General features: G+C 41.6%; 1 protein-coding gene across 2 annotated transcripts in view; it reads left to right on the forward strand.

The window, feature by feature from the left end:
• MAPKAPK5 (MAPK activated protein kinase 5) overlaps positions 1-13,344 on the forward strand; it is a 72,639-nt gene that overhangs the window by 27,419 nt on the left and 31,876 nt on the right. The window contains exons 4-7 of one of the 2 annotated variants that reach the window (XM_044275792.1): positions 4,062-4,160; positions 5,261-5,413; positions 6,120-6,209; positions 11,886-11,981. In XM_044275792.1, coding sequence (XP_044131727.1) covers positions 4,062-4,160; positions 5,261-5,413; positions 6,120-6,209; positions 11,886-11,981 — 438 coding nt within the window. The remainder of the gene's footprint in view (positions 1-4,061; positions 4,161-5,260; positions 5,414-6,119; positions 6,210-11,885; positions 11,982-13,344) is intronic. The other variant, XM_044275791.1, reaches the window with a different exon arrangement.

A 13,344-nucleotide genomic window follows, 5' to 3' on the forward strand; every position in this document is an offset into this window, starting at 1 on the left:
TTTCTAAATCTGTGTGCCTGTGCCTCATTACATGGTGTGGGACAATGGGGCCACAAGGAGACATTACTGTAATGTATGGAGCAACACAGATACATTTAACTGTATAAGCCCTATACAGTATAATGTCTCCTTGTGGCCCCATTCCGTATACTATGGGGGGAAACAAGGAGACATTACTGTATACTGTATGGGTGCAACAAGGAGACATTATACTATATAAGGCAATTGTAGCCCCCATACAGTATAATGTCTCCTTGTGGCCCAAAGTGTTTTTTTTTTTCTTCTTTTAAATGGGTATTTATCACGATATATATTGTTACCGCAATAAATTTCTTAATATTTTAATCGTGGGAATATTTTTGATATCGCCAAGCCCTACACGTGACTGATTAATGTGTCGTCACTGCCTTCTCGAACAGCTGATCGCCGGGGTTCCCAGGTGCTGGACCCCCACCGTTCACATATTCTCTGGATAGGTCCTCAGTATTTAAGCCTCAGAAAACACCTTTAAATCAGTTATATGATTTATAAAACCTGATATAGATGTTAATGAGGAACCAAGGTTCATAACTTTCAACATAATTATGGTCTGACAATCTTAAAGGGGTTATCGGGCCCCTCACACACACAATGTACTTGCCTCTCCTCCCGGCACCCGCGTCGATCCTGGTCCCTGCACGGCTGCCACTGTTTCTCCCCGCGCACGGGTGAAAACAACTGGTGTCCGGGGGGTGGAGGGGGGTTCAGCCAATAGCAGGTGCTGATGGGGACGAGCCTCCCTAGCGTCAGCTGCGATAGGGAGAAGGAGTAGCGACCAGGAGCGACACGGGTGTCGTGGAGATAGGTAAGTACATTGTGTGTGTGAGGGGCCCGGGCATATGGGGGGGCATTTCAGGGGTCGGGTAACCCCCTTTAAAGGACATTTGTCAGCAGATTTGTGGTCCGCAGCACAGACAACTTACATTTGTGTGAATGTACTTTAAACGTGATCATGCCCGCCTGCACTTGTCAATAAAAGTGCAGAGGGCCCGGCATTTGCAGAGAAAACAGAGCCTTGAAGTGTAACGGCAACGCCCCTGTTGCCCCTAGAGGTTCACTTGCATATATTAAAACTTTATTTTTCTCAACCATGCAGACACATATTAACATGGAACCAACACAGATGCCTTCAGCTGCCAGGCGCACGTGTAACAGGCCAGCTACTTTCATAGGGACAGATCTGCTGACAGATGCCCTTTACAGATATGTGCATTGGTTTTTCTCTCAGTATGTGAAAAATGAAACAACTTCACAAAAGGTCCTTAATAAAACCTACCATCTTCTTTTTACATCTCTACTTTTTACCCACAGTGGCCGCATGATTTTGAAGGTAATACCCTGAAAAATCAGTTTTACCCTAAAAAATCGTGCGGCTACTGTGGGTTGGCAGGAACCCGTTCTGGATTGGTACTATGGACATTATTATCTGCACAGACAGCAAACAAACTGTGTAGTCTGTTCCTGCAGTTGTATTCTCTACTTTCGGCCCTCTGCTTCTGTCTAACTTATCGAAGTTACGTTACTGCAAGACCTGAGGATTACACTACACAAGAATAGTTTGCTGTCTGTTCCATTGGCAATGTGTAGTCTGCTGAGGAGCTGTAGGGAATTTTTGATTATAGGGGTTGTCCCACGCAAAATATTCTACAAAAATATTCTTTTAAAAACTCCTGAATACTTTTGTAATTGCATGTAGTTAAAAACATTGTATAGCCACTGAGTTATTTAATAAAATGTATCTGTATAGCGCCACCTGCTGTGTTAGTTTCATTATTTTGTTTGTCCGGCTCACTGAGATGGACTCCCACGCTCAGTTTCATCCTTCAATTGCCTCTTGAGGTGTGGTAAAGCTGCAGAGAGAGGGAGAGAGCTCCAGCAGAAGGGGCATCCCCCCTGAGCTGCAGCAGAAAGTACGCTCCCCTTCAGCTGTCAGCTTAATATAAATCTAGCAGAGCATTGAATGAGGAGATCTCTGGCTCCATGTGAGGTACAGGGCTGGTTCTAGCTTTGTTAGAAAGGTATTGTCATGTACAATATGATCTGAGTTTTATTTTTTACATTAGTCATGGACTAACCCAACTTTTTTTTAAAAAGTTGCTTCATTGTACATTCGAGAATAAGAAGGAATTGGTTGCAAAAGTGTGTGTGTATAGCGTTTAAATCCTTGCTTCCTCAGTTAGTATCATTCTGATACAAAAGAGTTCCCATTTCGGTGGCTATTTAGCTATATAGTAGTAGTAAGTCACAGCAACTGGCTTTCTCAAATAGAATACCTTGTGCAAGGATTCTCCGGCATTAGATACTGGTGACTCATGTGTCAGTCAGCATAATCTGAAGCATGAGTCACTAGTATGTAATACTGGAGATTTCGTGTAGAAGGTTTCCTGACTAGTGAAATGTCTTCAAGAGACAAAAAATACGAGTCCATTTGTGCTGACTTACTACTGTTGATAATACCATGATGAATGTGAACCTACACAGATACATGAATGGCTATTCTTGTGACTACTAGCTGGGCATCAGTCTGCATTTCAGTCATTTATGGAAGAAGTAATATCATTATTGTTAATACTATCATATCTGTAGATGTGGCCAAAAGTTTCAGGACTTTTTGTGAAAACAAGAAAAAAAAAAAAAAAAAGTTTGCTGCTTCAGTGTTCTGGGGTCTTTATGTCAGATGTTTCTGTGGTATACTAAAGTATCATCAGCTTTTCATAAGATTTTTAACTTTTATTGATAAATCTATCAAGTCTATGCAAAGACTCAATATTCTTCCAGTGTTGACCCTTCTTTTACAAGTCTTCTGCAGTTCACCCTGGCAATCTGGATATCAGATCCTGACTGATGACAACCCATACTTGCCTAATCAGTGCTTCAAGTTTAATTTCCATATTTTTGTTTGTCCACCTGCTTTTTGAAGATTGACCACAGATGCTCTATGGGATTGAGATCTAGGGAGTTTCCTGGCCACGGACCCAAAATGTAAATGATTTTGTTCACCAAGCCACTTGGTTCTCATTTTTGCCTTGTGACATGGTGCTCAATCATGCTGAAAGAAAGCATTGTTCATTACCACATTGCTCCTGGATGGTTGGGAGAACTTTCTCTTGGAGAATGTTTTGATACCATTCTTTATTCATGGCAATGTTCTTAGACAAAATTTGTGAATGAACCCACTCCCTTGGATGAGAAGCTTGATCAGGAATGGCAGCAGGCAGGTGTGAGTGCATCTGCATGCACAGCAAGAAGGGCAGGAAAGACACCACCTCTCAAAGAAACACATCAAGGACAGGGATTGGACTGCAGAGGACAGGGGTGAAGTTATTTTCTCAGATGAAGCTCATTTAGACTGATCCATGAATAAAGACTGGTATCAAAACATCATCCAAGAGCAAGTTCTCCCAACCATCCAGGAGAAATTTGGGGATGAACAATGCTTTTTCCTTCATGATGGAGCACTATGTCACAATGCAAAAGTGATAACTAAGTAGCTCGGTGATCAAAACACTGACATTTTGGGTTCGTGGCCAGGAAACTTCACAAATCTCAATCCCATTGAGAACCTGTTGTCAATCCTTAACGAGCACAGAAATTGTGATAAACTCCAAGCACTGATTAGACAAGAATGGTTTTCCATCATTCAGGATTTGTCCCAGAAGCTGATATCCGTGATGCCAGGATGAACTGCAGAAGACTTGTAAAAGAAGGGTCAACACTGGAAATAAACTTTTAAAATATTACAATTCTACTTCAGTATACAAAACGATTGAAAAACCATGAAGCAGCAAACTTTGTGAAAACCAAAATTTGTGTCTGTCCCAAAACTTTTGGCCACAATTGTAAATATCTGATTCCAGTGTGGTGCTGGAGAACCCGCATGTTTTGCCAGACTGGTGCCACTATCCACTTTTTTGCATGAGTTGCTGCTGAAAGAATGCCAGGTTGTCCTCTTGCTTGCAATTAGAACTCTGTCAGTAATCAGTTAACTTAGTAACTAACGCCAGTCCCCTTTTTTCTTCAAGGTACGACTACATATGTTGTGCGCATCACATCCAAACATTGTACAAATACTTGACGTTTATGCAAACAGTGTGCAGTTCCCCCACGAATCAAGCCCCAGGTAAGACCAGGCAATTCTGTGCGATGGAGCTGATGGCCTCAGTAACAACTATGTATTCTGCCACTTGATTACATGTACTTTACTCTTTTGCAGAAAAGTGACCTCCAATAGTTTTCCCTGTAACAAATGTAAGCTGTCGAGTAATAGGAAGACCTAGTTCTGAAGGGTTTAGTCTGCGTTTTCTGTCGATTCTTAATTCCTTATGTGCTGCTATTTTTAGGCATTCGTACAACTGCTATTCTTTTCTCAAGAATATGCATGAACGATGCAGTAAAATTATGCTTCCACTGCACTGAACTTTTCAATAGTCCTTCATCGGTCACTTGCGGTGCCGGAGAACGTGCCCGTGCTGACCCTGGCATTCTGTATTAGAAAACAATAATCAGTTATTGCCGTAAAATGGTCAGTTTGGCACTTGGCTGGTCACCAGATACTAGCTATATTTAGTCTGTCTGAAAGCAGCTGGCTATGTGGCACACTTCTGCTGAACTTTCAAGTGTCAGGGTTAAAGTAGTTGCAGTGGTGTTCCATAATGTATCTGCTCCATTACACGAAGGGCCAGTCACAAGTGTTGACATGTCCAGAACATTTGGTTCTCATCCAACCAGCTCAGACTACCCAGCAATGACAGATAGATACATAGGCGTGAATTTTAGGAAAATGCGCTAATCCACCCTAAACCAAGAATGGATAGCAGCCTTATCTGCATAGTTCCTTACAAGATAAGATATTTACCAGGATAGCAGATGGATAGGTCAAACGTTTTCTGTAATTACAAAAGATATCATTGATATATAATGAGATAGATTAGGGGATCTCATGGCCTCAAGCAGATGTATAAAGCTGGCTTTTTTCAAATAGATACCCCCACTATTAAACTGGTAGCATAGCGTTCCTCTGGTACCACAACACATGGGACTGCACAGAACAGCAGGAACGTTGAGTTTTATCACTGCTGGAAGAGAAGTGCCAGTGCTGTCAATCTGGGGCGCGACCTTCACCCAAACCAAACCAAATCTATCCGACAACGAATGGGGTGGGCAGGGGAGAGAAAGGCAAGGTTGCGCCTTCCGTTGACCAGCATCAGCATTAATTGCATACTCACTGATATTTGACCCGCTCTTTAAATTAACACTTTTGAACAGGGCACGGCTCCTAATTGTTATGGAGATGATGGAGGGGGGCGAGCTGTTTCACAGAATCAGCCAGCACCGGCACTTCACTGAGAAGCAAGCCAGCCAAGTAACAAAGCAGGCAAGTTCCAGAAGCTTCCACCAGCAGTCGTGCAATGAACAACTAAAGGGCTAAAGGCATATTAAAGCGACATAGGTTCTCACTTATTGCCTGCTTTGTTATAATCCGATTATGTGATGCACGCTGTCAATGGCATAACTGTTTTATTTCAGCCACACTTCGTAATTCCTTTTTTTTCTGGGGTTACCATAAGCTTGTACTCTGCTTCAAAGGACTGCAGTGGACTGCGAGTCCTTCATGGGCTAAATCATATGATCAACACAATAAATGGCCGTACTCTCTTGATTCCTGGTTGCTGATTTTATAGTTTTGTAGGTTCATAGCTGAAATTTGTAATTCCAATGAATGAAAAGTTCAGTATTCCCCACTTCCCTCAGTGCAGATGTACAAGATTATAGCTTTCATTTGATTCAATCTCTGCTTCTCTAAGAAGCGTTTCGGTATGTCATTAGTTCCTTGTCCATTGTAGCTTTGAGATTCTTACACACCCTGGTGTTGCCAATCACTTTGGAGCTGAAAGGTTGAGTATATTTAGGGCGTTTCAGGCTCTCTAGTGTGTGGTAAGAGCAGAGATGTTCATGAGCGTGACTACTTTGTTGCCCGATGGGTCTGCACGATTTGGCTTTATTGCAGCTCATCTCACAATAAAGCAGTTACTATCTAAACAGTACAAGTAAATGGACTGACTTGAATTTTCTTTTTACAGATCGCTTTGGCCCTACAGCATTGTCACTCGCTAAACATTGCACACCGAGATCTGAAACCAGAGAACTTGCTCTTTAAAGATAACTCTTTGGTAAGATCCTGCTGATCCTTTTTCCTAAAGATGTTTTTCATTTATTTGCAGTGAGTTTTAGAATTTCACATTTACCTTAAGGAAATGTAACTCTAAGCTGTTACCATTTGTAAAGGTTTAAAAGGCATGTACACCTGGCAGCTGAAGTCATCTGTGTTGGTCCCATGTTCATATGTGACCGTTTTGCTGAGAAAAATGAAGTTTTTATATACGCAAATGAGCCTCTAGAGGAAAGTTGGCATTCCCGTAACATCTAGAGGCTCTGCGCTCTCTGCGCAATGATTGACAGGGCCAGGCAGTGTAAACGGCATCATGCCTGGCTCTGTCAGTCAGAGGGCATGACAGTTGCAGATAGAGAAGAGCCTCTAGGTGTAATAGCAACGCCCCCGTTGGTCCTAGAGACTCATTTGCACATATTGAAAGCTAATTTTCCTCAGTAATGCGGACACATAAGAACATGGGACCAACACAGATGCCTTCAGCTGCCAAGTGCACATGTAACAGGTCAATCAATTTCATAGGTACAAATGCCCTTTAGGCCTCTTTCACACGGGCATGTGCGCCCCGTTGCCGTATTGCAGACCGCATTTGCGGATCCGCAATACACGGGTGCCATTCCATGGGAATTCCGCATCACGGATGCGGACCCATTCACTTCAATGGGTCTGCAAATCCGGAGATGCAGAATTTTGCGGAACTGAAGCACGGAACGGAACCCTGTAGTGCTTCCAAGGGGTTTCCTCCCGTACTTCCGTTCCTCAAAAAGATAGAACATGTCCTATCTTTTTGCGGAACGGACGAATTGCAGACCCATTCAAGTGAATGGGTCCGCGATCCGATGCGGCTGCCCCACGGACTGTGCTCGTGCAATGCGGCCCGCATTTTGCAGGCCGCAGTACGACCACGGGGCGCACACGCCCGTGTGAAAGAGGCCTTAAGACTGCTTTCAGACTGGTATATGTGATCTGTGTTATGGCCGTTTTTCCTGGACCTGCCGTAGCTTAAGTTCCAGCCTGACTGCAGCGCTACTGTCCCATGCTCAGAGCATCATCTGCCTATTACTTGCTGGTCTGAAAGTTGTCTTTTCCTTTTTATATCCAGTATTACAGTGGTCAGGATTATCAGATTGCAGGGCAAGTCGACTGGAATCCTGAAATCAACAAAGGTTCAATGCCACATTAGCTTCAGAGAGTCTCAGTTGGGCAATACAATTCTTAAGAAAACAATATAGAGTAATACTCATCAAGAGACTTCTCAGTCATGGTTGTCAGTGCATGTTACAATGGACCTTGATCCTGGAGTATAGGTCTGCTAGAAAACAAGATGAGATATGCCTCTAAAATAATGCAGTCAGGCATTTTACGTAGCATTGTAGACAGAAGGAAATCAGTTAGGGGCCATCACGATGGAATAAGGGAGCATGTCCAGTAGCTGTGATAGTGATCTTATGTCCATCCATTCTGCCAAGCTGCACATCCACATTGATGTAATGCTACCAAGCAGAATATATAATATATATCTATTATAAATATGGACACGAAAGTCTTTGTATATGTTTTGATCATTCACCACATCCACGTAGCCTCTTTAGAGATGGTCCCTGCTCTAATTTAGCTCAGCACTACATGGCGACCAGCACACACAACACCTACAGTCCACGAGACCTAGTATCCCAACAGCACCCCTTTAGTCACTGGGCCACACCAACCCACTGGCACAGCACTACAGCAAAAAAAAAAAAAGCCACCATGCAGCCCTGCACATGTGACCATATCTCAAAAGCCCACATTTCCATGTGGTCTCAGAAACCAGACTGAGACCAAGTACTGTAGATATTAACCCGTAGGCTAATTTCGCACAAGCAAGTTTTCTTTACAGATGTAGTCTATTTTTAAAATGGGTAGCATCTGGACTAACACTGACCCATTCATTTCAAAGGGTATATGCACATGGGCATTGTTTTTCACTGACTGTCTATAAGGCTGGGTTCACACCTGAGCGTTCTGAAAGGAGCGCTCTGTATGCGCGATTGTACCGGCGTTTACAATCGCGCATACAGAGACAAGCGAACGCCCATTGTCGCGCGTTCCTGAAAGTCTATGTACGGGAACGCTCGACAAAACGCCCCAAAGAAGTTCAAGAACTTTTTTGAGCGTAGGACGTTTTTCAGGACGTTCAAACGCGCTGTAAAATGCTCAAGTGTGAACCAGGGCCATAGGGAAGCATTGGTTTTCATGTGTTGAGCGTTTTACAGCGCGTTTGAACGCGCTGTAAAACGCTCAGGTGTGAACCCAGCGTTAAGGAAAAATCTCAGCTTGTTCTGAATTCATCAGTTTTTCACGCAGCACTGGTCCATTCATGTCAGTGGAAAAAAAAAAAGCGACTACAAGCATGGCATCTGGATGCACTCTATTTTTCACATATGGTTGTTGAGAGATGTTGTGTGTTCTTCAAGTTTTCTTTACGCGTATGAAAACCGGTTACAAAATAGATACAATCTTGACAAAAAAACTGAAAATGGATTCAACTTGCGTGCAAAACCATCAGTTTATCTCTCACATGAATGAGGCATTATGCAGTTTCCTGCTTATTAAAAACCCTGGGGTTGAAGGATAGGGGTTCTGATACCATGAAAAAAACTAGATTGTACAATGTGTATGAATGCAACAACTATAGAGGGAAAAAAAGAGCTGTCCATCCATTATTATCACAAAATGCAGTGCAAACTGCAGACAGCATATTATAAAGCAGGAAGAGCTCAGAAGATTGATGTATAGTTTTGTAGGAAAAGATTCAATAAAACAGGTAATTTATGCATTTAAATCTCTACTCTTTCTGGCTTCAGTTGTACACAGGAGAGGTGTTATCAGTGATTTGATAGTATTCTCTGTGTAAGTGTGTATACATAGATAGCTGTCAGTCACTGATACCTGTACAGGGGGCGGTTTTATTAGTCCTCAATAGCATTCTCTGTGTAAGTGTGTATACATAGATAGCTGTCAGTCACTGATACCTGTACAGGGGGCGGTTTTATTAGTCCTCAATAGTATTCTCTGTGTAAGTGTGTATACATAGGTAGCTGTCAGTCATTGATAGCTGTACACAGGGAGGTGTTATCAGTGATTGATGGTATTCTCTGTCAATGTGTGTATACTGTTAACAGGGGTCGTCTTAAGTTCAGAAATTGCAGATATTTAAATGTAAAAAAGTTTTACAGAAATGTTTCCCACCTTATCAATCTGCCCAACATGCTACCTGTAGACTGCATTGCATTTTCCAGTGACAGGTTATCTTTAAGTGTCAGGATTAGTTGGTTTTAGGAGGCTGAGATGTTGATGCTTGTGCATAATGATTCTGTACTGGCTTCCCCTAAATAAGGTTCTTATGGACTATTTTTGAACTCTGGGTCAAACTATTAGTCATAAAGGGACATTACCATTGATTTTTAAATCGCATACTAACATTGTTAATATTCTATATAAATTTTTTATTTATTTTTTTCTTTACAAAAGATCGGGTGGAGGGTTTTCTGGCTATAATCTTTTGAAGTCACTGCATGTATTATTCCTGTCCTGGCTCTTTTAACAACTTCTTTACTTGGACATTTAGCACAGCAATTGGTCTACCTTGACTTTCTCAGTCAGACCATTCACTGCGGCCAAAGAGGGAAACGGGATGAGTGACTCAATTAGACATCACACATTACACTGATAAATAGTACGGTTTATCCAGGCCTTCAAAGATAACAATAGAGCTGTCATACTGTTATCCAAATTCTACTAATCTATCTTTTACTAGCAGATAATTTCTTTCCTTGCAGTAACAGTAAACTAATGGGTTCATCCTATGTGTGCCTGTATAATATTCAAATGTTATACTTCATTTGTTACTTTTGTTTTTACCACTCAAAAAACATCTGAAGCACATGTACCCTAATCTTTTTTGCACAAATAGTACTAGAATTCTGGTACATTAGTAGTGATTAGTAAATCTACCCCAGTGACTACTAAAAGTACAAAGCTGTTCCTGGTAAGCACTGAAGGTACCACCTCAGCCCTATCATACTGCTAATCGGGGTTTGCTAAAAGTTGGTTGCTGATTATCTAATATTGATGGCCTAACCTAAAGTTAGGCCATCAATTTTAGGCTACATTCAGACAACTGTAAGTGTTTTGCACAGATACCGGCAAAATGCGTAACGTACAGGGCCAGCCCTATATAGAAATACCTATTCTTGTCCAGACAAAAATAGGACATGCTCTATATTTTTTGTGTGGCCGTGGAACGAAACTATGGATGTTCTGTCCGCATCTTTTGCAGCTCTATTCGAATAAAATGGTCCGAACCCGCTCCACAAAATTACAGAACGAATGCAGACCCATAAATACGGTTGTCTGAATGCACCCTTAAAGGGACTTTGTCAGCACTTTTGACAGCTGTGATGGCTGACAGCATTAGGTAGGGGCAGGGAAGATCAGTACAAACGTTATTCTCATCTTGAGTGAGGATATGAACGTGTGTTTTTTTTTTTTTTTTTTTTTTGCCAGGGGTTGTCTCATCTTAGACATTGGAGGAATATCCTAGCGATATACCACCAATGTCAGATAGGTGTGGATTCCATCTCTGGAGCCTGCACTCACGTCCAGGACAGGACACAAAGTGAACAGAGAACAGCCGCGCGTGTACGGTCACCCTCCATTTGTTTCTATAGGACTGACGAAATTAGTAGTGAATGAAGTGACCATGCAATAGAAGTAAATGCAGCGATGGCCATGCTTGCGCAGTGAACTCTCCATTTCTTTTCTTCAGACTTCCAATAATAGCCAAGTGTGCTTGCTCTGCTATTTCCGTAACTGCCATAGAAATGAATGGAGAGCTCACCGTAGTTGCCTGTTCTGGAGATAGGTGCAGGTTTCAGAGGTGGAACCAGCACCTATGTGACTTTGGTGGCATATCCTAGTGATAGGACATCAAAGTCTGAGATGACACAACTTCATTAAGTGGCTAGTAGGCAGAGTTTCACTGTGAAGTTCTCTCTGCATTGAGCCGCCTCACAGCCCTTCTCTGAGTGACAGCTGTAGTGGTTTCCTGGTCGGATGTTGCCGGGGGAAGATATTATGAAGCGGCTCAATGCAGAGCGCACTAAACCAGGGTTCCGCAACTCCAGTCCTCAGGGCCCACTTGCCGGTCAGGATTTAGTGGTATCCCACAGAATGAATACCTGTGGTAAATCCTGATGGATGGACACTAATTATATCAGCTGCCCAATACTAAGGAAATCCTGAAAACATGACCGGCAGGTGGGCCCTGAGGACTGGAGTTAAGGACCACTGCACTAAACAGTAAAGGTAAACCTCCATTACCTGTAAGGAGCAGAATGTGGCAAAATAAAACATCATATTCTCACTACTCAACATTATAAGTTGGTTATTTTATAAATGTTTTGCCTTTTTAATATGGTTTTATTCATTTTTACTCTAAGGCAAAATGCAGAGAAGATAAAAGAAAAATAGGCACACGTCATCTACAAAGCAGCATACATTTTACTAGCTGTTTTGGAGAGCCTTTGAAAAAAATTATTTTCAAAAAGTGATGTCTCCGATCAGCCCTTCCTCATAAAATTTGCAAACTCCAGTCGTTCTAAACATTATATTTCTTTTAACTGTTTATTTGCAGGATGCTCCAGTGAAATTGTGTGATTTTGGTTTTGCAAAAATAGACCAGGGGGACCTAATGACTCCACAGTTTACCCCATATTATGTAGCACCTCAGGTGAGTACTGCTTTATTAAGATGGCTGTTCTACGTGAACTGTTTTTCTTCATTCCCTTATGTTTCCATCATTTGTGTAATTCAGATATTCCACTGTTGCTTCCACCTCCAGGGGGGCACTTATTAAAGGGGGTTTTTCAGGATCCCCAAAGATTTGCTGCAGGCTGGGATTGTCTTAAAATAAAAATTCTACTTTGTTGCTTAAAATTGTACTGTTACAGTTTTTTGTTTTTTTTATTCCCGGTCTTCATTAAAAACTCTTTTAACCTCTCTAGATATGCACTTACATGTGTAAATTCAAGCTTTCAATCCAGAATTAAAACTAGAAGAGCGATACAGAGAAAATAAACCTCTTAACAAGGCAGGGAATTTTACAAGCTGTTTATTTGTCTTTTGTTGGTATTTGCCTTCTAATAAAATCATATGATTATAGCAGCCTGGATGCAGTAGTGGAGGGTACTAACAGCAGAGAGGGAGGAGAAGCAAATGTAACGTGCACTAGCAAGCAGGTAGAGATGGTGCTCTTGACCGGGCATGCACTGTATCCGCGCAATAGCAGACAATGATATCAACCTCCTGTTAAGGAATTATTAAGAAGATGAGGGTTGCAGCAAAAGCAGATGAGCTCTGATGCACAAGATTGCATGAAGCCTCACAGTGCTGCTATAGTATCATTATTCAGTATACTTTTTTATACAGATTTTCTATTCATTTGGGACTAAAAATATTGTTTAAGTTTCAGTTTATCTGCAGGGTATCTTGCGTTCAGTTTCACAGTGAACCGTCAGATTGCTGCTCTGACGGCTGGATTTATAGCCCTTGTGTCCTCCTAACAGGTTATAAAAACTCATGGATAAAGAAAGGCTTACGTGGGTGTTCATTAGCTGTCAGCTGTCCAGAGATAAGGGCTATACATCCAACTGCCAGGGAAGATGCTCTGCAGACTGAAACCTAACCCTGTAGAACAAAAACTGTTGACATTTTAATATATATATATATATATATATATATATATATATATATATATATATATAATTTATATAAAGCCCAATTGAAAAAATTATAAAATTGAAAAAATTCATAAAATACAAATCATACAAAATTGTCCCAAAGGTGTTCATAGCCTTTACGGATAACTGTCACACTTAGACCCTAATTTCAATTTTCATATATGTAGTTACTAATAACATGATATTCCAGAATCAGTTACTATCAGACTGACTTACCCCATATTTAATAAGATTCAGCCCTTAGCAACCAGTCTGCATAAAACTGCAATTTCACTATTCAGTTAAGATGGCCGCCACTGCCCTCACCCTGAGGCTAATCCCACCTGCCCCACTAGCCAGTAACAATAGCCGCCC

This window comes from Bufo gargarizans, chromosome 1 (genome assembly GCF_014858855.1).
Source record: "Bufo gargarizans isolate SCDJY-AF-19 chromosome 1, ASM1485885v1, whole genome shotgun sequence".
Lineage (NCBI taxonomy): Eukaryota > Metazoa > Chordata > Amphibia > Anura > Bufonidae > Bufo > Bufo gargarizans.